We start from the raw sequence: 23,899 nt of genomic DNA, 5'->3' as shown, positions 1-23,899 counted from the left end.
GTTCTTGCTCTCTCCGGCGTCCTTCGGCGTAAAGCTCGCTAGCCGCTTGCTGCGCAGCGCGTAGTGATCGCGAAAGCTCTCGGCCCCGGGGATTAGCGTGTCGTTACGGCACCTGCAACGGTCGGCTTTACTTTTACTGTGACGTACGTTGTCAATGCCACGGTAGTGGATTTCTTCCGTGTCGGGCAACGCATATGCATGGACCGTGTCCCGGATTGGCTATATTGGCTCCATGAGGCGCAGGCGCAAAGCAACTCTCTGATTGTTAACCTTATCAGGGTAACAGGTTTAGGATTGTTTTTTTGCTTGCCAAGCTGTTGAAGCATCCAAGTTGTTATTACCTGTATAGATCCTCTGACAGCGATTAGCCCTGTTACCCCTGTATATTTGTTTTGTGATCGAGTTTGTCCCGGTGCAAGCATGGTCAGACAAGGAGCTGCGTAGTAGGACAATCTCTGACAGGCGTTTCATTTGTTTTCTTCTGTCAAAGAAGGAACTTGTTTGACTCGATTTGTCTCTGTTGAGTTGGACCAGCCAGATTAGAGGACTGACTTTTCCTTCTTAGCTAACTCAACAGAATGCGGGACGTGCTTGCAGACCGACCAAGAAATCACTGCCCACACTATATACTTGCTGAATGCTAACGATGCTTGACCCCCTTGACCGGCTACCGGCTACTGCCCCGTTTCTCCTCATCCCTCTGAACAGCATACCAAACGAGGTCTTCTCAGACCTGAACCCCTCTAAATCGATGGATCTTCTTCTTCTTCTTCCGGAACATGTGGGAAAGCTGCGCGTCTTCATAGTAAGAAGAAGATGGAGAAGAAATGTAAGCTCAGTCACATGACACACGGATACAGCCGCACAGGGTGACGGCTGACGGCTTTGAAGATGGATGGAGGCATCCTCGACGCTAGCTACCGGCCGAAACTCGAAACAGACCGGGATTGCCACGAGGCAATAATTTGGGCGACATCCCTATCCGCTGCGGCGCTGCCTCTCCCTCCTCTCTAGCGCCGCCACTACTCCGATCCAGCAGCGTCCCGCGACGCTAGTTCTAGTTCGTACGTGCCACTGGGCGAAAGGACATGTGCGGCGCCCGGGGCAAGTGGCGGCTGCCTGCCGCGGGAAGCTAGGGGCCGAATCCGATGCGTTTTCGCATGCCCTGGGGGGCTCGCCGATCTCGCGTTTTCGCCTCCTGGTTCGCTGCCGCGGCAGCGCCCGGCGCGTGTCCGCCCGGCGCCCACCCGATGCCCGTTGGCTGCCGGTCGGGCCCCGTCCGGTCCGCCTGTCCCCGTCCGCGCCCGATCGGCTCGGCGGCGTCGTGTGTGGCGCGGATCGGACCGAGCGCCGTGGCCGGGCTCGTTTTCTGGCTGGACGCTAGCTGCGAGTAGGTGCTAGCAGCGCGCGCGCGCGCCTGGGACCGGCCGGACCTGGTGGGCGATCGTGACCGCTTTGCCAACTGTTTGGTGGCCGTACGCCCGGTTCGGATAACGCATTCCGCCCTGGGGAGCTCAAAAAAAAGGAGGCCAGCTTTATTACAAGTGGAAAGGTGGGCGGCGTCCCGTAGCGCGGAGCTGGCTGGCTCTGTGGTTGGATTCAGTTTCGCGGCTGGCGGCGTGTGCACTGTCGGGATCTTTTCACGTGATATGGACTCGGAGCCGATGGCATGATTCATGGGCTTGGTTTTTACACCAGAGACCTCATTCTTCAATGTGTTGCCGCGGGGCGTTTCCTCGTTCCCCGATGTGTTGTTGCGAGTCTGGGCTGGCATTTCGTTGCGATCAGTGCTCGAACAACCGACAGTTCTGCAAAACTCTACGCACGAAGGTAACGTAGCATGAGGGCGTGCTGGTTTGACCCTGAACCTGAAGCCAGAGCGACGCTGGCTGGCGGGCATAGCAAGAGATGAAACCTGAAACGGCAAAGGCGGGCGCAGCGCCGCCTCACCGGCCGCCGTTTCAGGTAACGGGCTGCGAGATGGCGGCAGCCGGCAGGTGGGTGAGGACGCGACGCGAGACTAGCCCCCGGACCTGTGGTGGTGGGCGCCCGGGTAGGCGGGTAGCGTCAACCGTCGCGTAGCGCAGTTAAGGTGGGGGCCCGTCGGGCCGTCACGTACGTGCGTGACGGTCGACAGGAACTGACCCGGTATCGGGCGGTATGGGGCGCGCGGACGGGCGGCGGCGGAAGGCAACCGGGCCACCACAGCACCTGCGCAGCTGCTCTCTTCGCGGCCCCAACTGTTCGATCGGCAGATATCGAGGGGGGGAAAGGGACGGGGAAAATCAGGGGGGCGATAGCAGAGACATTAATTAACCACGCACGCATGCACATCCGACGGCGAATGCGAATCTATGCTCTGCCCTAGCGGCCGGGGAAGCGAGCAGGGCGGGGCCTTACGTGTTGTACGTTCCGACGTGGACGCGCGTGAGGAGGACGGCGGCGGTGGCGATCGGGCCGACAGCGACGCCGGCCCCGCGGGCAGAAGTGGCAGACCAGAGCTCCGCCGCGTCGCCGTCCCCGGACAGCGCCCGGCCACGGCGCGGGCCCCCCCGTCCCCCCGCGGTGCGCGGCCGTGAGCCCGTGAGGATGTCTGGATGTGCGCGCGCGACATGTGGGCGCGCCGACGGCGATCACTCGCTGGCCGCGGCGCGCACCATTACCATGCATCGCCGCCGGGCTGATACTAATTGGATAATGTATAAGTAGTAGGTTGAATTAACAAGCTGCCTGTGGCTGCGTGGGCGTGACTGATGGATCTAGAGGCGGCATCAAAACTCGAACGAAAGTGCATGCCACTCCTGATGACGTGTGCAAGGTGACGAAACACGAAATGGGTTAGAGACGTAGCAGCGCGCGCCAAGGTGCTACCTACCCCTCCGTCCGGTAAAGAATGTCCATTTAGATTTGTTCTAAGTCAAACTGTTTTAAGTTTGATTAAGTTTACGATAAACACCAAACAGGTATGATATAAAAATATATTTCATAACAAATTTAATGAAACTTGCTAGACATCAAAAGCACTGATATATTTTTATATAAATTTGATCAAACATAATATGATTTGACTTAGAACAAAACTAAATGAATATTCTTTACGAAACGGAGCGAGTAACTCCCGACTCCCGAGCACCATACATTCCTCACGCTTGCTAGTTCGACAGCCATGGCCATGGCCAGACGGTCTGTGGTCAGGGTCGCCATGGACCGCATGCCACGCACGGCGCCCGCACGACGATCATGTTGTACAGGTGCAGCTATGCGCCTATGCCAGTGCAGCAGTGCGCCGCAGAGGCAGCCATGTCAAAGTAAACGTCGACGGGGAGGCGGGGACCGAGTTAACAAAAGGCCGCCGGAAAGTGTCCGCTTGCTGATTGCATGCAACCCATGCTTGAATCATGAATCATGAGTTCATACTTCATCGTACCAGTGGGATCCAAGCTGATGGACGTCCTTGACACTTGATGGAACGTGCAGTGGGAAGGCATGCTTGCTGCTGCTACCGGTACCAGCTGCTTCGCTGCAGTTTCCCACGAGATGAGGCATCATTTGTGTTGTACCATACTGTACGCAGCTACGTAAGCTTCTTCACTGCAACCAGAGACCGTTCAAGGTCCTCTTTTCCTCCATGATCCCCAGGTGAAAGGCGTTATGCTTGCCGTGAGCAGAGCAGTTTGGTAAGGCGTGAGCTCAACTCGCCGACCATGCAACCGCTCCGGCGCTTTCCAGATTGTCACCCGCGTCACCGGTCCGTTGCAGCAACAGAACTACATAACTGAACGCGTACGCGCGTTGCTGTCGATCGAAGAAACAACCTCCGCATCGGAGGCTTCGTCGTCGGCCAGGCCCTCCAACTGCTCGGGCGCTGCCATGATCGATGGAATGCATGGGCTCGCCGTGCGTTCTGACGTTCTGTTATCTTCCTTCCCCTGGACAAAACGAAAACCAGATACCTCAGGGCCGCTAGCACAATCAACTGACAGAAGAAGCAAGTCCACTTTTATTTTGAACATAGAAAATCTAGGATTCAGGTATGGTTTCAAATGGCAAAAGCTGGACGCGCGAAGTCGTCGGTGCATGGGACCGGGAGGAGGGAGGCCAAGTTTTCACTGGGAGCATTTCCCAGTCTCTGCTTACCGCAATGCTCAGCTCAGGTCAACGCGTATGCAAAGTTCAGACCTCAGGGGGACACGACCGTTCGGTACCATGCACTCTGAATCTCTGGCAATTTCGTGGAACAGCAGCGGATCAGATCTTTGAAGGCGTGACAACTGATTGACTAGTGCTGGGTCAACAAAGTGCGCGAGGCCGAAGTCCACGTCCACATTTATGGTTTCGTTCAGACGTTTGCGCCCCACCTTTTCAGTTTTTAGCGATCCTGCTAGTGACCCAGCACTCCAGCCGCAGTCTCAGAAGTCAGAACTCTCATCGAGTGGGCTGATCAAAGTCTGCTATGGGCCAAGGAGATGGCTCATCATGATTGAAGCCGCGGACTTCGGCTAGCCTGCTTGGAAAACTGAGCGCCTGGCTGCTCGAATGAACGAACTGCGAGAGGTTGGGAGAGTGGGCTGACGAGTGATAGGCTACCTCGGCTGTACTTTGTTTGACTGGCTCGCGTGAGTTGCCATGGCCCATGGGAACACATTGCTGCAGTAGTGCTGTCTGCCAGAAAGGCCACTTAATTTGCGAAAAGGGAAGGAGACGACTTGATAAAGGCCTTGCAACGTCAAAAAGATGGGCAGAACGCTTAACCGTAATCAAGTGCAAAACAGCAAAAGCATTCAGCTGTTGTCTTGTTGGAGAGAAAAGGCAATCAACAGTTTGAACTGATGTAGATTGCCATAGCAGGATCGTGCGTGTTCGTCGTACGGCGACGCACCACATGTCCTTTTCTCGGATTCAAGTCCAAAACTGGTCTTCAGTCCCAAAAAGATTCAGCAGTCTCAGACAGACAGAGCAAGCCAGCAAAGGGTTGGGCTCGACTTTGCTGGGCTGCTGTTCCGACCTAGAGCTGGGCCTTTCTTTAAGCCAGCAAGGATGTTGGGCTTTTCTAAGCTAACGAGCCGACGGCCCGTGGGAGAGCGGCCCGACGGAGTTTCCTCGTCGGCGGACGGACGCGCGACCGACGCCATGGATATGCTGGGTGCGGGGGGCGGCGACCTTGAATCTTGGTCATGTTTGTGGGCGAGCACGATGCGATGCGACGCTGCAGCAGCGGCTCCTAGCCTCCTAGCAGCAGTCTAGCGCCGCCCCGTGGGCTCGCGTCGCTCTCGGGCCGGTGGCGGTCGGTACCTGTGGCTGTGTGTGTGTAGCTGGTTAAGGTAACGAGGTGGCGAGTTGGTTTCGGCCGCGTCGGCTTCGATGCCGACGATGTCACGGCGACGTGACGGGGCGCCGAACGGACGCCCACTGGACCTTTCTTCGAACATTTGAATAGGACCTCCCAATCTTAAAATGCTACAGCGTTCTTCATGAATCGTGAATAGGCCATTTCTTCTAAAGAAAACTTCAATTGCATTTCACCTCGTTGCATCCAACCGGGTCGGCCACATCACAGCACATGAAAAATGCAAAACCACATGTACATGCAAACTGACTTTATCTCAACCGTTAATTTCTCTCCATCCAACTATTTAATCCACTAACTACCTATGTACTTCTCACCTACCCATGATCCATCTTACCATTGATTCAAAATAAATAGTTTGAATAACTCAAATGTTCATATGTACATACGAAAAATGCATGTTTCTACAGCACAGCACAATACTGAAAACAGGCTGCAGCAACCACTGCCCTAAAACTCGGGACCAACGCTGCAACACATACGTCTGATGGTCATCGTAACAAGCAGAACCTTTACAACGCTAAGGGTCTGTTTGGAGCACTCCACTCTAGAAAAAATTGCTCCACTCCACCAACTCCAAAAATTTCGCAGCCAAACGCGTCTAACTCCAGTAACTCCGGCTTCAAGAAAAACGTGGAGCAAGGGGGCATATCCATAATTTTTTGGAGTATCTCAAGTGGTGCTTCAAAAACCCCTTTTCAGACCTCCTCCTGGAGTTGGTGGTATGTAACCACTATTACCACTGGTTACACAACTTACCCCTTAGTTTCTATTTTGCTGAGACTCAGATTCATCTTGTTCCTCGCGCTCCCGACCTCCTCCGCGCCATCGCGCCGCCCCCGTCGGGCCATGGCCTTCGGGCTCATGTTTTTGGGAACCGAAGAACCTCCGCCGTCACTACAAGTGCCAGTACTGCTGCCGCGAGTTCGTCAACTTGCAGGCGCTGGGCGGCCACCAGAACGCGCACAAGAAGGAGCGGCCGCAGCTCGGCGGGGGCGGCGGCGACGTGGCGCCCACGAGCTGGGTCTACTTCTCCCCGCGCGCCGCCTGTAAGACTCCGGTTCTTGATATGCATGATGATGATCTGATGAACGATGGCCGTGCCGGGCAGGCCCCCTGTAAATTTTTGGTTGATCCATCAAATCTGATCTGCCATTTCTTCGGCACAAGTGCCACCAATTTTTCCATCGGTTGCGGTATTATTAGTCCAGCTACTAAATTAGTATAGTTCAGTGGTGAGAGGCCGTGTTTGATTTGGTTTGCTGATCTGATCCTACAAGATTGTGATGGGAAATGAAAGTTAATTTTCTAGTTGACATGGCGAGAGGGGAAAGGGGAGGAAGGAAAAGAGACAGATAGACAGATATGTGAGATCGTTCACAAAAGGTAAAATAGATTTTTTTTATAAGCATTTTTTATAATAAGTGCTTATGTTTTTAAGCTAGAACACTTCCACCAGCTAAACACATGCAACAGCTCCATATTTTTCTGAAGTTGGTGGAGTGGAGCTAGGAAAATGTGGAAAATGTAGAGTTAGTTATTTCCATTCTTTCAAGAATCAGGATGCATCAGAGGCTCAGAGCGGATACCATGACTCCATAGGCAAGTCAGGATAAACAACCTCCGTGTTAATTTTGCCATGAAAACACCCTGTATCAAGCCAACAAAATGTCTCCCTTTCACAATACAAACACTCATCACCACTCGAGCACTCCACACGCAAGAGTTAAGCACGCAAACGACAAGCTTTTTTTCATATCTACAGGAAAGCTTATCTTTGGGTCAAGGCTAGAGATTTCTGTATACACCAGCTGCGGCGACTGCAGGTAAAGAGGGGGCCGCTTCTATGGGTTGATATGCACTCAAAAAAAATTACATGAATCAGCTACACTCGGTGAGGTCGATCGAGCAGATTAGGACACGCTTCACACCCAACAAATGGTTACATCTTTTTTATTACCTGTAGCACAGTCTCCGGTGAGAAAAGGCGAGGCCGTGTGATGTTAGTGACCACCCAACGTGGCGAGGCAAACTGATCTACAAGTGTGTCGGGCACTGCTTTTGGTTTCGTTGCAGCATGTGGGCTTGCAAACTACACTTCTTGACCTGTTTTCCAAATCAGATAATTAACAAGGTGAACTAAATAAAATTGAGTAACAGAATAATTGAGTAAAAAGAGCATATATAGAAGATGTCCCTACATGTATTGCTGCAACCGTGGACAAGAGATCCTTCGATTGGTCCAACAACATTTGTTCTTGTGTGGCGAGTTTAGCAAGCTCAGACACTACAGAGCTTGTTCCCTCAACCTGAAGATGAATAAATATATCATTCAGAGACTTCCCCGGTAAATATCTGACATAAAATGTAATGCATGTTCATGAAGGAATAAATTACATGTAACACTGAGTTCATGGAGCAATAAGTTGCATCGCCAGCAGAACAGGCAAACAATCCATGGTTGCTAGTTATCATATTTTGACTCAACGAGATGATACAAAAAGTTCACTATGAGATGCTATGGTTCCAATGCAAATCTTGTATCTCTCACTAAATCCACAGGCATGCAGTCCAATATATTGCCAAATATTCCAAGATACTAATTGTCTAGTGGGTAACCAGTGTAAGCTAACTATTTTACCAGAAAACAACAGTATCATATTTGAACATGTCTAGGAAAATTTTCCTTCATTAAATCTACATGGAAAAAATGTTCGCTTAGAACAATGTCCATGTTCTTGCGCTTTTTGTTTTCTTAAAATGCCAACACCACCCTTGTCTAATTTGAAATTGTAAACTTCGGATGGTACAACATAGATCAAGATATACAGCCCATCTCAAGATGGTAAAGGAATTAGAACATTCAACACAGCTATGTTACATAGTATTCAGTAGAGAAGAAATAGCACTGGCTATTGAAAGGAAAAAAACATTGTCCTCATAGTTATTTTGTACAGCAGAGCCATAATGCTTGTAATAAATACAAATTTCTGTTTGAAGACATAGCCATGCACCAAAATTTTATTTGGAAGCATCTTCCAATTTGGGATTGACGATTTTTTGTTATTGATGTATCATGATAAAAAGAAAATCCAAGGGGAAAAGAAATATAAATTGCAGCTCTGTAGGAAGACAGGGTATATATACATACCTTAGACAGCAGATTACATATCGAGGATGTCATTGTGTGCATTACATCCACAGCTGAGTTAACAGCTTCCTTCACACCTTGCACATCACCCTGCACAGAGATAGGTGACTATTATTTTGTGCATATCAAATCAAGCCACATAGCTAGACCTGCTTAGACAATTGCCAACCTTTGCACCATCAACAACCGGAAGACGAAGAGTACTAGCCTTCAGTGCTTTAATTGCTGCTGATAAAGCACTTGAATGATGTTTTTCTATATGAGACCAGTCCTCTAGATACGACATCTGAACATGTCAAATGGCATAGATACATTAATTATACAAAGCCAACCAGCAACAAGAAATCCTAGTGCAAGCCACATAAATATGTTAAATAGCAAATGCATCGTATCACTTACCTGACCCCTAAGAATAGCAAACAATTTAAGTTTTTGTTTCTGGAGTTGGAGTCTGCATCTTTTGGAACTGACATTGTCACGTAATCTTGATATTTCTTTCCATGCGCTGTGAAGGGTTTTCTGAAGAAGAGGGGAATAAGAAACTGTTCAGAACATTTGACCCTTTTTCTGATTCTCTTACACAGCATTATCATATTTGTTTAATCCACTTTGACCAGGATTAGTTGTACATTTGAAGTCTGTAATGCAATGAGAAATAAGAAACCCCACATATCTTAAACAAGTTCTTTTGTACTTAAATATCACTGTGTTTCACCACCAGACTTAAACGACAATTCAATCTAGCAAATCTTTGAATCATAAGCACACTGCGCACAACAGAGGGGTTCAAGGTGGCTAGACTTGCATAGATTTGGCCAATATACCACGAAGCACTATAATAAGACTCAGATCATGCAAAATTGCAAATACTCACAAGACACATATCACAAATAGATTGCTGGGTTGTGTCATGGATAGTGCCATCAATACCATTATTCAATAAGTTGGTCCGGAAGATCTTTTCTTTTATTCTAGATGCCAAGTTATCCAGACAATTGCCAAATGTTTGTATCAACAATAGTATGGACTGGCATATGAAATGAAACATTACAAATTCTGACTCGGTATAATCTCTTCCCACCTACCAATGGCTTCCCTAGCATCAAACAATCAACTAGGGATTGTTCTAGTGGCAAATCAAAGTGGCACATTGGAATGTTTGGGTTCACACAAATCAATAAAGAGGAAAAGCATGGACATGACCAGATATTGCATTTTCGTTCTAGTTGATGTAATCTAAGTCTAGAGGTATAGACTCTATATATGCGTATCTAGATGACACCATAATTTACATTTTCTTGCTAAAAACCCAAAGATGCCACTTTATCCTTGCTATTTTTCACGTACAGCAAATTGCAGGACCTTGTGCATGATAGTTGGTGCATTTATAGTTGGCAGTTCCCATTTATGATCGTTCACCATCTAGTGTTGCCAAAATCCATTTTTGGCAAATCAATAAACAAGCTGTTGGTAACTCCTTTGTTCTATTTAAGTGCAGACTTGCAACATAATTCACCCCAATTTTCCAATGCAATAACTGTATGCAGTATCAAGAAATGCTCAATCTTAGTGGTCCATAACTTTCAACTTTCTTCTCAGGCTCCAAAAGAGGAAAATAAAGAAAATTTGCATTGTTTACCGTTGCCAATCTTATCCATGTGATATATTGAATACTCTATCCTAAAAAATCATATCAAGAAAGCACCCAAACTAACAAATAAGAAACAGAATGTAAGATTGCAGATCATCGATACCTTGGACGTGTCACAGATTTGCAATATTTAAGCCCCAAACACACGAAAATGATTTTATTAACTGTACTAGAACACTAGATGCAGGAGTGAAATGCATAGGTAAACCTAACACCAATATCAAGGTTTGATTTACCTCGGCAGTGAAGCTCTGCACCAGAAGTGATGCGTCTGTCCGTGCATTGATGCACCGCCACTGCAAATGCCGGTTGTCCAGCAGCCGCAGCCTGTGTGCTTCCTCGATTCTGTTCTCTCCCTTCTTCGCCCTCCTCACCTCCGCAGCAAAGCTGATGATAGATGGCGCATTTGCTGGAGCTTGCATCATATGCCCATTTGGCGATGCTTCCCCACCACGCCCTCTTGATGGACTCGCGGCGCCCCTGCTTCCACGGCATGGAGATGGGGACCGACCCGGCAGCCTTGGCGACATTGGACTGTCTGAGAACGACCTCCGGCCAGACGATGGTAGTGGCAGCCCAGGCTCTGGAAGGCGGCGCAGGCGGCTGTTGGTTTCCTGCCAGAACCTTGCCGGCACGCTGATGCCGCGGCGCGGGGGATCACCGGCGCCCGAGTTGCTTCCAGACGAGACGCTGTCTGTATCGGAGGACGCGGACAGGTCTGGAGCTGCTGCAGCTGCCGGGTCGGACGGGGAGAGCGATGTGGTGGAGTCGAAGGCCATAGAGCGGCGGAGCAGGTGAACGGCGGCGAGGATGGAGTCCTTGCGGTCGAGGCTGCAGTCGAGGCTGCGAGCGAGCGGGTCCGATGCCTTGGGCTTGGCCGCGGGCCATCGGCCCTGCGGCCGCGCGTTCTCGGCCTCCGGCACGGAGGACACGCTCTTCCGGCGCTCCGGCGTGGGCCCGCGCCGCGCAGCGGGTGAGGACGGCGACGAGGCCCGCGGCGCGCGCGACGTCTTGTAGAAGAAGGACTCCCCCTGGAACGACACCGAGAGGCTCCGCATCGTGGTCGCGGTAGCTGTCGCCGCCGCGGCCGCGGCCGCTGCCGACGCGGTGGTGGTGGGCGACGTGGAGTGCTGCGGCGGCGGAGTGGACGCTCGGGTGCGCTGCGCCGACAGGGAGCGCCGGGACGAGGACGAGGAGGACGAAGACGTGGAGGACGACGTGGAGGAGGCCGGGGACGCGGCGGCGGCGGCGGCGCCGGCGGACAGGTACCTGGAGGAGACGGGCTTGTTGGAGCGCGAGTTCCTCCGCGCGGCGGCGGAGTTGGGCTTGTCGAGCGCCGGCGTGAGCGGCGGGCGCGCGGGGTGGGCCGGATCTGGCGCGGTGGCCGCCGCCGCGGCAGCCACCATGCCGTGCCGGTGCCGCGGCAGGTGGGGGAGGGAGATCTGGCTACGCGCGGCGGCCCCGCGGCAATGCAGGTCCCCCGGGCTCCAGATTCGCCGCCCACGCTTCCGCTCCTGCCCGGGCCTCCGCTCCCGCAGGCGGCGGCGGGCGCCCTCCGGATCGACGCGCCTGCGAGGTCGGGGAGCAGCAGCGAACTGGTGAGGCAGTGTTACAGTTTGAGGTAGAGGAGAGGCAGGGGAGGAGTGAAGTGGGGATTTTGCCTGACTTTTTTTTAGTTTTTTTTTCTTTTGCAGTTGTTTTACTCGTTTTTGTATCTTTGCTTTGGTTTTGGGGATCTTTGCTTGGGCAGCTCGCTGCTCTGCTGCTGATTCTTCTGGCCTGCGGCTGTGTGGGTGTGGCCTCTCCCCTCCTCTGGTGTGGCCGTGACGCGGTCCCAGCCTCCCAGGGGAGGGTGAGGCTGGCCGGCGTAACCTTTTCTTCTTTTCTTTTGTTTTCGCTTTTCCATAGAAAGGATTCTTAAAACATTTCTATTGGAGGGAGAGCGACAGTGCCATTTCGGAACAACAGTTTCTGGGTGGGGTAGCATGTGAAAAAACCATGAATTTGGTCACAGGGGTTGTTGAGGAAAGAAACAGTTCTTTCTTGAGTTGGTAGCTATAGAATTTGACAAAGGGTAGTACATAATGAGAAGCGAACAAAAAAAATGAAAAAGGTTGTTTTTATCTTACCAATTTACTACTACTTATTAGGTTGGAAAGCGACACGTGTGCAGATGTTTGAAGCAAAACTACTAATGGAGATTCCCTGCTTCTCAATCTTACTGTTTTAGCTATACTGTAACAAAAGTTGAAGGAGATGCAAACGTAACGGGAGAGAGTTGCAATTATGAAAATTAATTTAATTTAATCCACTAGAAATGTCATGAAAAAATGGTCTACATAGCTGTGGATGAGAGGAGAAAATTGGTTCAGAGAAAAAATAGATTGTAAAATTAACTCAAAAGGTGGGTTTTGTATATGAACAAGTATTACGGGAGCTGAAAGGCTTGAGTAGGTTAGCTAAACTGCGATCATCTGCCAGTACCAGTACCTTACTTTAGGGCGCTATTGATGGAATTGAAACGGACATTTGTCTATGCTTACATTGCTTCGTTAGGTGTTTGCTCATGTACCTGTACCAATACGAACTCCGTACCAAATTGCTTTTGCACCATGTGCTCGATGGAATTCGTTATTGCAGTGATCTCAACCTAATTCATTAATTCTGGAGAGGGACAAAAATACAATTTATATTTATTTAAGGATTGAAAATAAAGAAGCTAAGTGACAAATCATGTTCAAAATTCTCTACAAAAGAGAAACGATGACATTGTATATTCACTCTCCATTTCAGAATTGGTATATTACTGCAAAATTTAATGCAAGCACTCCATTTATTACAAAATCTTTACCTAATTTTTTTTCCGGAAAACAAATAACACCAAGATAATGCTATATATGTGAAAAAATTAACACCTTGTAAGCATCGAAAAAGGTTTTGTCATCCACCATGCACGATTCTAACCGAATAGTGGACTGATTAGCGAGCGGGATTTATGGTTGGGTTGGACGCTCCGATCGAAAGGGGGTCACGATTGGATCGATGGCGATGCCACGAGTCCACCTCATGGCTCGCACCGCATGCACTACATATGTGGCGGTCTGGTCCTGATGGCTACTTGCGATCTCAATTCCTGAGCCGGTCTCAGTTTACTTAGATTAAACGTCACAATTATTGAGGGTATATAAATATATAATCATTAATCACAACCCAACCTTTCCCTTGATGGATGACCCACCAGAACTACCCTTAACAAAAGCTTTGGTGTATATCTTGTGAACTATAAAAATGACATGAGCAAAAATTTCTTTTCTGAAAAAAAAGAGATGACCTTAACATGGCCACGCATAACAATTCCAGTTTGCAAAATTTCTTTTTGCAAATGATAAAAGCCGTGGATGGCACAGAAAAAGCAAGCATGGGAAAGGTGGCCTTTTTAGGTGAGTTTTCTTGTTGGAACTTTTGTACTGAATCTCCAAAATTCTTAGACGGGATGTCCTAGAAGATCTCTTAAATATAGGCAATAACTAGTTTTAAATTATCAGGTCTTTTGCATTATGATTGCTTATGCGACTCATGAGAAAGATCAATACAAAAAAGTCAGCATATTACCACACACACCACTCACCAGTTAGTTGCTTTCTTTGTAATATAAAAAGGTGTTATCTTGCACGGCTGCAATTATGATAAGTGTGCATATAAAAAGAAAATTAAATTCACAAAGTTAATCGGTTTCTTCATATGAACAGCCCATAAGCATCAACCATTAATTTTATGTACTCCCTAAATCTAACAGGCGCTTCATTTGCTGCACATAATAACGTCATTTTCGCCCCTTTCTTGGGTTTTAGGTAAACAGTGCCTTTTTAACAACAGCTTGGAACTGGACTTTGCAGTGCTAGCTATTAGCTCCCTCCAATAACCCCTCTGGCCTCTGCCCATGCCTGCCAGATCTGTGTCGCGGCGGCTATAGTGTTCTCGCTAAGGAGTCGTCCTCAGACGGGCACTTTCTTTTCCTAATTGCATGCTTGCTTAGCATCTAACCTTCCTAATGCCCTGCTTTTCTTGAGAGCGTCTTGTGAGGTCCAGCAGGCGCCACTGGAGGGCCTAGTAAAAGGATGCCAATTCGTGTAGGAGAATGGCCTGTCGAGCAACAGTGACCCGGAAGGGTGTTTTGGTCCATTTGCCCAAAAGGATGGTCTTGTCATGATGTAACACAAGCATGAAAGGATCTTAAATTTAACTATCTAAATCAACGAAGCTCCCTCTTAACTCTTGTGCAGAGGAGAGGGAAATAGAGACCCTTTTTGACTGTGAGAGGTGTAATGTTGTCGGCTGCTTAGTTCGTGACTCTTGTCCAATGTAATTAAATTGCACCCAGCCAGGGTTGAGATACAAACATTGACTTGATTGTATGATGATAATTTAAACTTGTAATGCTCGTCAAGCGGGTGCTTAGAGCGCACACCAAGCACATTGTTTTTTTTTTGGGGGGGGGGGGAGGGGGGGGGGGGGCGCAAGGAAGCTTTGTTTCCTCTTTCCTGCCAAAAACAAGCCACATGGGCGAGGTCCAAACGTCAATCACATGCCAATTTCCTGACCAGACTACGAGCACCAAATCGGCCAGGAAATAAAATATGGAACATGTATATAGTTATCACATAGCCATGTGACTTGCCCGGCAGATTGAGTTGTTTTTATCACACTACTAGCACTACATGTTATTGCATCATAGGAATATGGGCACGGAAGAACTAGTAGTACTATATATAGAGGCTCTGCCTACCTAGTCATGGTCTCAATGGAATTCCTGGTGCCTGATGCATGGGCCAAAAGAAAACACACACACACACACAGAACCCAAAAAAAAAAAACGCCGATCTGAACCGTGACCTGCCATCCTGTCCCCCATGACCAAAATGCGTTCCCAAGCAGCCACTACTCCACCATTTCATGAAAACTGTTATGATCACTGCTAGTCTGCTGCTACTACTAAACCATGACGATAGCTTTGTGTGGATCATTGTATTATTGTGGCGACAAAAAGAAAGATGAAAGTGTAGTTGGGAGCGTTGGACAAATACAGCTCAACCAACTCGCCCCCGCGTGGTCACGTATATATTGGCAGGAGGACGGTCCTGCCCGATGTTAATCCGGCACGCGCGCGCTGCAGCGCTCCGCGGGGCGCGACGCGAGCGGCCGGTGGGTCCCCCCCACCCCCTCCCCAATGTGCTGCCCCGCGCGTTGCGCGCACCCGCGTGGTTTTTCTTTTCTTTTCAATTTTTTTTCTATACCAGGTAAATATAGTTTTTTCTCAAAAGTCAAATGTTACGTGTATAAGTTATATATATCATGAAAGATGTACGTATAAGTTCTGCATGCTATTGAAGTTGTGCTAAAAAATATTGTATATACGTATAAGTTATGTGCATAATTTTTTTTAACAACATTCTCTCATAAGTTATGCGTATAAGTGATGTATATCATGAGAGTTGTATACATTCCGTATGTTATTGAAGTTGTGCTTAAAAAATTATCTTATAAATAAAGTTATGCGTACAACTTATGATATTTCAAAAATATAAAGTACGGGATTTAAAACTTTTCAAAAAGGAAAGTCGCGGGCTACGGATGCCGGCCCTCCTAATACGCGCGCTAATCAGCAAACCCCACGGTCCTGTCCTGTGGCAGTGTGTCGTTCAAGAAGCAAGCAAGCAACGGCCGGCCGGCGCAGCCACGGGACGGGCACGACGCGGTGCCACTAGACTAGCCCACACTGCCCGCGAGCACGGGCAGGCATGCCCTGGCCGTGCGCGTCGCCGTCCACAGGAGACCACCACCCCGGCGTCCTGGAGACAGGAGGGACGACGCAGGCAGCAGATCAGTGTACTCTCATCGTCGTAATCAATTACGAGCATGTGGTTACATACGCAAAGGTCAGCTCAAGTCACTGTGCTGTCCCGTTTATCACGTGATGTTGGTGCGCTTCCGATCCGTGTGTGCGGCTTCTACCGAACTTGACAGGGGATTGACACGACGCTTCGATCGACCAGGGTAGCGTACGTATCGCAGCTCCCCGGGTTCCCAATGCTTTAGTTTTAGGTGTGTCGGGAGTCAGAAAACGAACTACTAGTGCAGTACGTACAGCTAGTCCAAGGAAGGAGCAGTTGGGACGACTCGAGAGGCATCAGTACTCAATAGTGTAACCGATCCCGATCGATCGCTGCTTTGCATCCTACGCTACCTATCCGTGACGATAAGTATCTTTACTAATTTTTGTACTACGTACACACACCAGCATGGTTGCTTGAATGAGCAACTAGAGTTCGTAACATTATTCCTTTAATACCACCGACGGCGACGCTACTGTACGTGTCGTGTCACGTACAGCGGGCGGGCGCTCAAAGTATGATAAGGTGCATGCCGTGTCCATGTGCGGAATTTAAAATCACCGGAAAGCAGCTAGGTAGCCAAACGCACAGTACCATACGTGTTCGGCACCTACTGGATACTAGCGCGCGTACGCTAGTCGTGTCGAGTTGCTGTCGTGCTCGTGCTCGACGAGGCCGACCGAGTGGGCTTGGCTGTTAGGACCCGGCACACACCTAAACGCAGGGGCAGGTAGCTCGCGCTATCGAAAGGTCAACCAGGCCGTCCTCCAACTCTTCCTTCGCTGCTTGCTGCTCCACAAACCAAACCTACCCAGCGGCGCAGCCGGCCGGCGTTGGCGTTGCCCGTGCGCGCGCAACTGCGGCGAGGCTGTAAAGCGAACGCGCCAGCCCAGCCAACACACTGCAGAGTCCTCAGTCCTCACAGCTCGCACACGCCACGCCGGCACAGCGCAAAGCCGCAAAGCGCCCCACGCCGCACGGTGGCCGCCTTTTCTTTCGGCCGGCGGATCTTATCCGAACTGCCCGCGGTAAGACTGTTCCGGCCGGCGTGCGGTTCGACCTCCACCTCCGCGTCGTCGTCGCGCAAACGGCCACGTTATCCATGGTCCCCGCCGCGGCCGTCCCGGCCGGGCTCCCGCGGCAGCGCTTGCCGGATACAAAAGCTGCCGCCGCTGGAGCTGGCGCTGTAAAGCTAGGGGCGTCTAGATGGCATTAAGAATCCTCGTCTTTCGAGGGTAAATTGCCAGCTCCAAGTTTTTTTTTTTCTAGAAAAAAATGCGAGCTCCACACGGATCAGGGACAGGGATCAGTGCGACCGGTGCTGTACTGCTGTGAGCCTGTGAGCCTGCGGCACAGTGACGGCCCAACTATTGCAGCATCAGCATCAGCGGCGGCTGCTGTAGTACAGTGAAAGAGTGAAGACCAGCTGTCGGGCTCACCAAGTCAGAGTGACAGGTCAACTCGGAAGGATATGGGTTGGAAACTTGGATTGGATGGAAAGTGCTGCAGCATAACGGGATCGGATTCGTCCACGGATTGGCCGTGGCTGCTGCATTTACAGGCCAACGAAATCGTGGTGCGGTTGGCCAGTGATGGCCATAGCCCATGGGAAGGTCTGGACTCTCCCCAACTGCTGCAAGTAGAACTAGTGCACTACCACTCCATTTTGCCATTTTTCCCATTCCCCAACCGCGAACCGTGCGGGAAGGCGAGGGCATTGGGCATTGCCGCGTCGCTATGCCAGGCGGCCACGGGACCAGACCAACGGAGGTGGCGGGCGCACATGCGCCGAGCCAGCAGCCGCACGGCACGCCCCGGCGCCACCGAGGCAGCGGCGGAACGGACGGGGATACGGGGCCAAAAAAAAAAACCCGCATGCCTCCCGGTGACCCTGGACCACCGGCCGGCCGACCAATTTCTATTTCACCGCCTTCCCCGGCTCTGCCCCTCGGCCTTCTCCTTCGTCGCATCCGTTTACCGCGGCACGGGCGCTGGTCCTACTCCTACCACGGACGTAGTACACCTGGCGTGGGCCCCTCTGCCGGACTGTAAGCTGGGACCGGACTGTAAGCTGGGACTGTGACTGTGACTGTGAGTGACTTCGGCCATGTTTAGTCCCTCCAAACTTCCAACTTTGACACTATGCAAAAAGAAGATTCTCCATCACATCAAATTTGTGGTACATGCATGGAGTACTAAATGTAGACGAAATCAAAAACTAATTGCACGGTTTTGCTGTACTTTACGAGACGAATCTTTTAAGCCTAATTAGTCAATATTTGGACAATAATTCACAAATACAAACGAAACGCTACAGTTGCGCATTTATGGCAAAATGCCAATTTTGCTACTCCCAGATTGGGAACTAAACAAGGCCTTCATGGGTAAATCGTACTACGGTCACGGCCACGCTCTAGCAACCCCCCCCCCCCCCCCCCCCCCCCCCCCCCCCCATCGAAGTTAACCTAATGTGTCTTTTGGTCGGCACGTCGACTCCAACGTGGCGACAACGAACGTGCCGGAAGAAGCTACGTGGAACGCCGACGTATCGAGCCATGCATCCGCCGGTGCTCCTTCGCAAATCATGCAGATACCATGTGCCCTGAATTTTTGTCCGGGAGCAGCGTGAATCAGCCAATAACACGCTGACAGACAGGGGCACTTAGGAGCAAAAAACAACTATCCATGAAAGATAAAAGATTCCGTCCCCTCGCCAAGCCGTGCATCAAGTTCAAGCACGTACTACTGCCTATAAACATTGCATATTCTCCCAGATCTTGGACAGGATTACAGGAACAGATGACAGATCCATCCCAATGATCAGCTGCTCATTTTCGTTTTGCAGCTCGGTTTGACTAGTGGCAAATGCATGAAGGCGGTGATGCCAATCAGGCAGGCAATTGGACAGAGGATCGGACAGGGGAAGGCGCCAGGGATCCATGATTGCGTTGCGTTTGCCTGCGGCTCAGGTCGCTAATGCTCCCAACAGTACACATGCGCGTGCTTATTTGCAATGTACATGTATTGTATACAGCGCCTGCAGGTACTGTAGCTGGGATAAGGCTCTAACCATGTGCCTTGTAAAATATCATACGTGTCAAATTTCACTCACATGCAGAGATGCAGACATGCTCCGGATCACTCGCTCAGGCTACAGCAAAGGACGAAAGGAGCAGTAAGAAGACCAGCACCGCAAATTCAACGCATTTTTTTTGGGGGGTGGGGTTGGGGGAGGAATTTCTGCCAATCTACGGTGGTGAAGCCCATGACCTGCATCTTGTTTTGTTTTGCGACATAAAATAATTCTGGGAGGAAAACCATCAGTACATGTGACTAAGAAGCTATGCAGGTATTCTGATTGCGATTTACAGAGGCCGTGACAAAGAGCCCCAGGATGACGACACGGGCAACGATCCCGGCGACAAGGATGTGACAACAATCGGGAGCTCTCGTGGACATTTCCCTTCGTGAATTTTCTCTGGCTTTTGTGGCTAGGTCCATCGATGCGTACTTGCTTCACACACTACTGCTATTTCGATTTCGCGCGTGTAAACGTCACAGAAAGAACTGCTCCTGCCTACCACACCGACGCCGCTCTGAAAGCGCCAAAATACCACCCCACCTGATACCGATGGCTGCAACTGCTGTATCGATCCTGACGAACACAAGGTATCGCATGGGAATACGTAGTCATCTCGACGTGAAGTTTATGGGATGCTCTGTGACTGAATTTACTGTTCTACGTGTACTTTTGCTTGAAAAATCTACTGAAATGAAAACAAAATAATTGCTTCTGAATGCTTTTAGGTATTAATCTGTTGATGAAATATTGTGTTTGCTAGTCTAAAGTGTCAAGACCGACATCCACAAAGGCTGCAATCAGAAAGTGTGATTTTTCTCTGCATTCTAAAATTTGCTAAACTAAGAAATGAGGCCTCCTAATTAAATTTAAAACGGCTCTGGGCCTACGATCTCCTTGTAAGGGTCATGCATACTCGTCAACTAGAAAAAGATTAAAAAGCTGCATCTTGCTGACAGCTTACAATTCAAAATGCCATTGCATATCCAGTTCATAAGCTCATATATTCAGAGATGCCCCATAAAAAGTGAGAAAAAGGAGCAAGAAACAGCAAAGGCAATGGCGAAAGATCACAAGATCGAGCATCTCAAGATTCCAAAGAAAATGAATCAGAAACCAAACTATACAGGAGCAGAAAGCAAATCTGAACTTTCAGAGGCTGCAAAAGGTTTCAGCAGTACCTGACTGACGAGGTGGCAACGCGAACTAGGAGGAGCTCGGCAGCTGCAGCCTGTCCTCCCAAGCCTCGCCTGTTTAATCGGCCGCTCCGCACAAATGAGTCTCCAAAACCCAGCAAGCATCAGCTTTAGGGCCCTTAAAGGGAGCCATTATTTGCAGATTAAGCTTTGTGAGGCCCCACACTGTTCCCTCCTCACTCTGAACTGTATACCTTTCCTTGTCCTCCTCACCCCCTTTGCTTCTAAGGAGGTTCTACTATCTTTTTTATGCCTTTAATCAATTCAGTCCTGGGGTCACATTAGTATGCATCTTTGCTGATTTACAGATTGTATATAACACTGTATCTACTTTCTCAAAAACGTATGCATTAGTTTCAAATACAGAACCACATTGGCATTTAGCCATGTGCTAGTGCATGTGCAGAAAGGGCCGGCATCTGGCTGCTGCTCCAGAGGGTAAAAGTGACAGCATCTTAGAAGAGCTGGACCATTGCCCTGGAGAGAAAGAGAGAGAGTTCATGAAGATTTGCAGTTTTTTATGCAGTGTTAACTTTTAAAGTAGTTTATCAAGGGCTAAAGTAGGTATGGAATCATAACAGTGTTACAGCATGTGACTTACTGACTCTGATCAGCGTGGAGATTCAGCACAGGAACATCGAAGAAGCGAGGCAGTTCGCCACTCATCAAACGTACCAGGATAGTAGTAACCGCAAAGTTCAGTTTGAGGTACTGTACTGAAGACTTGCCTCTTACTACAACAAATGGTACATTGCACTGTATTCAGGTACCTTCTCTGAACATGAGCATTTAAGTTTTGATGTACTCGTGTAACAGACTGTAACTCTTAACAAACTCATCATTTCTACTACGTACTATCATTATGAAGTGGTATACAGGGAAAGAAAAGAGGACTTGAGCGCAGTATCTTTACATGGCTTCATACTGACTACTGCAGCTGTGGGATGTATGTGCAATCATACTCCAGTTGCTAAGCTGTGCACGGCTGGAATAATTGTTTATGCATTATGATGCGTATGCCTTTGCATCACCACGGCGTGACTACGAAGAATGCGAGTGGCTTTCAGATAAGGAGCATCACAATTTGGAGTGGCAACAGCTACGCGCACAAACTTTCAGACGAGCACCAAATTTGTAATCTCAATTGGCAACAGCTAAGCGTGCGCCGGAACTTGACCAACTCTTCTGATTATATGAAGTTTCTGAATGCCCTTATCCCTGGAAGAGGAGAGTTCTTCGGACGCCTTCTGCGAAACCTACACCTTGCTTGCAGCTACGTTCACTGCGTTATTCTGAAGTGGAGAAGATCATCTTGTGTACACCTCATTGCTTTGGCGTTGCTTGATGCTCTGTGTTTGCCATGCCCCATGCTTGCAAGTTACAAAGGATTGAAGATAGCACAAAGTAATGTTCAACAAGCTTGGAATTCAATGCTCCAATTTGTTGTGTTTGTGTACATTCCATTTAGTTGTACTAGTCTATCAACCCGTGCTCCCGCACAAGCTAATGTTTTTAAAAGCTATTGTATTTAAAAATTATTTAGAAATTAAACTCCTAGCTAATAATCAACATTGTTTAGCTCTCTTATTTTTTTCAATACTTCAACATAATAGTTATATAGATATGTACTTATCTTTATCTAGTTATGTACACTTTTTCATGCACGTTCACACTTTTTCATTTTGTATCGCACCTCCATACATTGTGTTTAGCATGAAAATCAATATTTTCATCAATTTCTCACAAACATGAATAAATGATCTAAATGGTGAAACTCATCATGTGTGTATACTTTAACTTAATATTTCTATATTAACAATGGTATAAATAGGTAATTTAGAATCATATATTAGTTTACTTTTGGATATTTCTGTATGATGCACGTGAAGATAATTAGATTAAAATTTAGGTGTTTACTTTAGGTTATTTTTAATAACGACAAATGTGGGTAACCTAGATAAAAATTTAAGATGTCATTTTAACTGATGCTCTATAATGACATGTATGATTAAATTGGATGAAGATTATGGAGTTACTTTAGATTATTTTTTATAATGAACGATAATTTAGATATAGGTTTAGAGTTTATTTTTAAATACTTTCATAATGATAGTGTGATTACATTTTTAGAAAATATAATAGACCAATGGCTATGATTATTAGAGTTTATATAATTGATGTTTGATATTTTTTATTTTTGTGAAAATTTCTAGGATTTGTCTCTTTTTTTAGCGTGTCTCGTGGGAACTAATGTGGAGTCTCCAATGAAAAAAAAAAGATCACGTTGCTACAAAACTATTACCATAAGCTATCTCTCATTTGTTAAATATTCGAACATAATACTTATATAGATACATACTTATTATCTTCATCCAATTGTGATAGAATTTAGTTAGTAATTACTCTATAATATTTTTATCCATATTTATAATGTTTAACTTTTCACTTTGGTATGCGCTTGAATTTGTTTAATGGATCCTAAGTTTGAACTACAATTTTAACCTAGAAATCTATATTCTCATTACTTCCTCTATATCTTTTATAAATAGTGACACACCGTATATACTTTAGTTATTATATCATATACCAATAGTATAAAAAATAGACGATTTAGAATCATATATTGCTGTATATTTTTAATTAAGGTGATTTGGATTCAAATGTAGGGTTACCTCATGTTATTTTTAATAATGACATAAGTAGGTAATATAGATGCAAATTTAAGGGGTCACTTTAAATTTTTTTTGGTATTAGTGGTGGGAAATTAGGTGCAAATTTAGAGGGTTATTTTAAATATTGTTTATAATGGCATGAGTGGGTAGTTTTGATGGAAAATAGGGGGTTACTTTAGTTTTATATAATGGCAGATGTGGATAATTTTAGATATAGATTTAGGGGGTTACTTTAGGCTATTTTCATAATGGCATAGGTGGGTGTTTTTTTAGAAAACATAATAGATCCAATGACTATAATGATTTGAGTCTACCGATTAATGGCCAGATGTTTTGTTTTTTTTGAGAATTTCTAGCGTTTCTCTATTTTTCTAGAGTGTCCACATAGAACCTCCAATTAGTAACAGTAAGATGAATAGGCCTATACTTCATTGCAAGGAAGTATCAATTCTGTTGTTTTGGGAATAATCTTTGCTTATCCTGGGAACGAACCACTCAAAGAATCTAAATGCAGTTGCTTCACATATGGCTCAAGGAAAAGTAGACCATGTTTGTAGTGTTTGACTTGAATTAGAATCTATTCTCATCTGAAACTTAGGAATTTGTCAAAGTGGAATCCACTTTTCTGCTTGAAAGCTCAGCTAAATGGAATAATGCAACCTTAACAGCATTGAAGATCAGTGAGATAGGACTTCTTGTTGTATTGGGGAAGAAACATCGGCGATGCATTTCTAAATTAGTAAGATATGTATTACTAATGTCATCCAGATCTGCAATAAGATTTCCTTTTTGGATATTGGTGTTCACAGTCTACAAAGATTTGGATGGACAAGCAACATGAACATGAGAAAATGTAAACAGACTTCAGTTGCAAGATGCAGGACGGTGCCATTTAAAATGATGCATCATGAA

General features: G+C 47.6%; 1 protein-coding gene across 2 annotated transcripts; it reads right to left on the bottom strand.

Moving 5' to 3' along the window:
• Nucleotides 1-6,952: 6,952 nt before the first annotated feature.
• On the bottom strand, nucleotides 6,953-20,453 carry LOC117839318 (QWRF motif-containing protein 2). 2 transcript variants are annotated; one of them, XM_072290799.1, is made up of 7 exons: nucleotides 20,301-20,453; nucleotides 10,386-11,718; nucleotides 8,898-9,017; nucleotides 8,668-8,784; nucleotides 8,499-8,588; nucleotides 7,549-7,656; nucleotides 6,953-7,453 (listed from the first exon to the last, which is right to left on the bottom strand). In XM_072290799.1, the coding sequence occupies exons 2-7, from the start codon at nucleotides 11,553-11,555 to the stop codon at nucleotides 7,385-7,387; spliced, it is 1,674 nt and encodes a 557-aa protein (XP_072146900.1). In that variant the 5' UTR covers nucleotides 11,556-11,718; nucleotides 20,301-20,453; the 3' UTR covers nucleotides 6,953-7,384. The 2 variants fall into 2 exon arrangements, with proteins under 2 accessions (XP_072146900.1, XP_034575512.1); XM_034719621.2 differs by lacking the exon at nucleotides 20,301-20,453 and having other exon boundaries at nucleotides 10,386-12,034.
• Nucleotides 20,454-23,899: the final 3,446 nt, after the last annotated feature.

The sequence above is a fragment of the Setaria viridis genome, chromosome 9, assembly GCF_005286985.2.
Source record: "Setaria viridis chromosome 9, Setaria_viridis_v4.0, whole genome shotgun sequence".
Taxonomy (NCBI): Eukaryota; Viridiplantae; Streptophyta; class Magnoliopsida; order Poales; family Poaceae; genus Setaria; species Setaria viridis.
Note: the sequence above shows the minus strand (reverse complement) of the source record. Positions and strands in the feature narration are given on the sequence as shown.